The sequence below is a fragment of the Apis dorsata genome, unplaced genomic scaffold (assembly GCF_000469605.1).
Source record: "Apis dorsata unplaced genomic scaffold, Apis dorsata 1.3 scaffold_1093, whole genome shotgun sequence".
Classification (NCBI taxonomy): domain Eukaryota; kingdom Metazoa; phylum Arthropoda; class Insecta; order Hymenoptera; family Apidae; genus Apis; species Apis dorsata.
Window position 1 is genome coordinate 191,519 of NW_006264191.1, and position 2,542 is coordinate 194,060.

At 19.5% G+C, this 2,542-nt stretch overlaps 1 protein-coding gene across 7 annotated transcripts in view; it reads left to right on the forward strand.

The window, feature by feature from the left end:
• Positions 1-2,542, forward strand: part of LOC102670919 — a 34,959-nt gene that overhangs the window by 20,346 nt on the left and 12,071 nt on the right. For all 7 annotated transcript variants that reach the window (XM_031514654.1, XM_006624683.2, XM_031514653.1 and 4 more), the window contains one exon: positions 631-848. In XM_031514654.1, coding sequence (XP_031370514.1) covers positions 631-848 — 218 coding nt within the window. The remainder of the gene's footprint in view (positions 1-630; positions 849-2,542) is intronic.

Below are 2,542 nucleotides of genomic sequence, written 5' to 3' on the forward strand. Positions count from 1 at the left end.
ATTAATTTTAATATCAATAACTTGAATCTTATAACAAAATAAATCTTTATAATAGTACAATAAATATGTTTGATTTTTATTTTTAACGAATTTTTTTTGATATTTAAATACGTGCTTGCTATATTGCATTACAAAATAAATTATCAAACATTAATTTATTAAATATGAATTTAGAGAACTAAATTGAATGAAATAATGAAATAAATAGTAGGATCTCAAAAATTTTGATCTCAATAAATTATCTTTTGACATAATATAAAATATAAATTTCCCATAATTTGTTGCATATTCTCTAGCATAAAGAATACAATGCCAGTTTTATAATTTTTAAAATTTTAACATTAATTTTATTAAATATTTATAAAATAGATATTCATAATTAAATTTTCTATTTAAAGTTAATTTTATTAAAAGAATTTACATATTTTCAATAATTGTAAAAACAAAAAATCTGAAACCAACCAATTTCATTTTATTTAGTAATTAAAAAATCAATTGCAAAACTTTTTACTTTTTTATTTTATAATTTCTATAAATATATGGATCATAACATATTTTATTAAATAACATTAAATTACATTTAACTTTAATTGTAATTTAATTATTAGGATTGAATAATCTTTGTTTCAGCGATCATCACAAACGCCTGCAGACGTAGTGGCAGCGAAAATGACAACCAAGTATCAAGGATTCCGTCGACATTGAGCGTAGCAGCCGTCGATGTTGTCGTTGCTTGTCAACCATCACCGTCGCATTCCATTTTAACCTTGACACCTGGTAGAACACGAAACATCGATCAGGATATGGAGGCGCTTAGGCTAAGTCGACAGGATAATCCTTTCCTACAGGTTCGAATCGATAAGACCCATGGTACCCCATTTACAAACGGTCGAACGATACAGATAACGTAGAAGGAAAATACGTGATCCTTGAAGATAGAGTCTAGGGTTTTTTTATTTTATCGATAAGAGAGATCCTTTCTTTTGAAAGGGAGTCTTTGATAAAATTGAATATTATATAAAATTAAATATATCATAAAAATTAAATGTTTGGAATTTTTAACAATTTTTGGATTTAAAAATTTTTGGATTATTTTAGAAATAATGAAAAAGTTAAATGTAATAATTTGGATCTTTTTTTTGTTTTCAAATAATAAAAAGATTTTAATAAAAATAGATTAGAATTAAATGTATTACAAAAGTTATACATATATGCGATATTTAATTTTTATAATTTTTTTTTTTTTAATATTTAATTAAAAATTTTATTTAGAATAGATTGGTTAAAGTTGGTTACCATTTTTGATTACTTATGTTAAAATTTAATTAATTATTGGCTAAAAGTAGCAAGATAATAATATGACTCATGATGATTCATTATTATCAGAAATCTTTTTTCTATGTTTATATGTAATAAATAATTTCATATATAGTTTCATAATTCATTGAAAATTGAATAATTGCTAATACTTTGAATTATATTTGATTTTTTACATCAAATAAGTAATTGCAAATTTTCATCAAAATAATTGCAACAGTATTTATTAGAAAATATTTAATAAAAAATAAAATTTGAAAAGATTGAAATAATTACAATGATAAAAGAAATAATTTCTGATTTAATTAAGATTTTCATGATTTATTTTTTTAATTAAGATGAAAATAATTAAATTTTTAAATAATTTATAATATATAAATTATTTAAACATATATAATATATAAATAATTTAAACATATTATATTTGTAAATTATTTAAACATTTAAAATAATTAAAACAATTATAACATTGTTATTGCAAATAATAATAATTTTTATTATAAAAAGAAAATTGTATAATAGTATATACGATATGGATATTGATTTTCCTAGAATCAGAAAAAAAAATTCGCTCATTCATGGTTTGCAATTAACCTTCATTATTTCATTAAGCGTTATACACGCTATAGTAACATAATTCATTCCTTTCTAGAATATATTTACCGGATATAATAACTCATAATTTTGTTCAAATGAGACTTATATATTTGTTCAACTGTATACATATATCTGTTCTTATGTTACAAATGATTGGATAACATAAAAATGACATAAATATTTATTATTTTTTATATAAGATAGATTATCTAAAATTATGCTAGTTGCAATGTCTTTAAAAAAATCACATTTTTCTTCCGAAATCTTTTTTTAATCTCTTCATTAGCAAAAGTGATTAACAGACATAGTTTGTTTCTTAACAAAATAATTTTTTAACAATTTTAAATCTATAATGAAGATCAATTTGAAATATATTTCAAAAATTAAATTATTTCGAATATTTAATTTTTAAAATATATTTTAAATATTTTTTTAATATTTTCAAATTTTATTATATATAATTTTTTTTTAATTTTTACTTTATCTTATCTTATTTTAAATTATTGCCAATATTAAAATATGGCAATGGTGAATTTTCTGATTTTTCAATATTTCTAATATCTAATTTTAAATTTTATACTTTTATCATTTAATTTATATTCTATAAATTAATATCTATAAATTAATT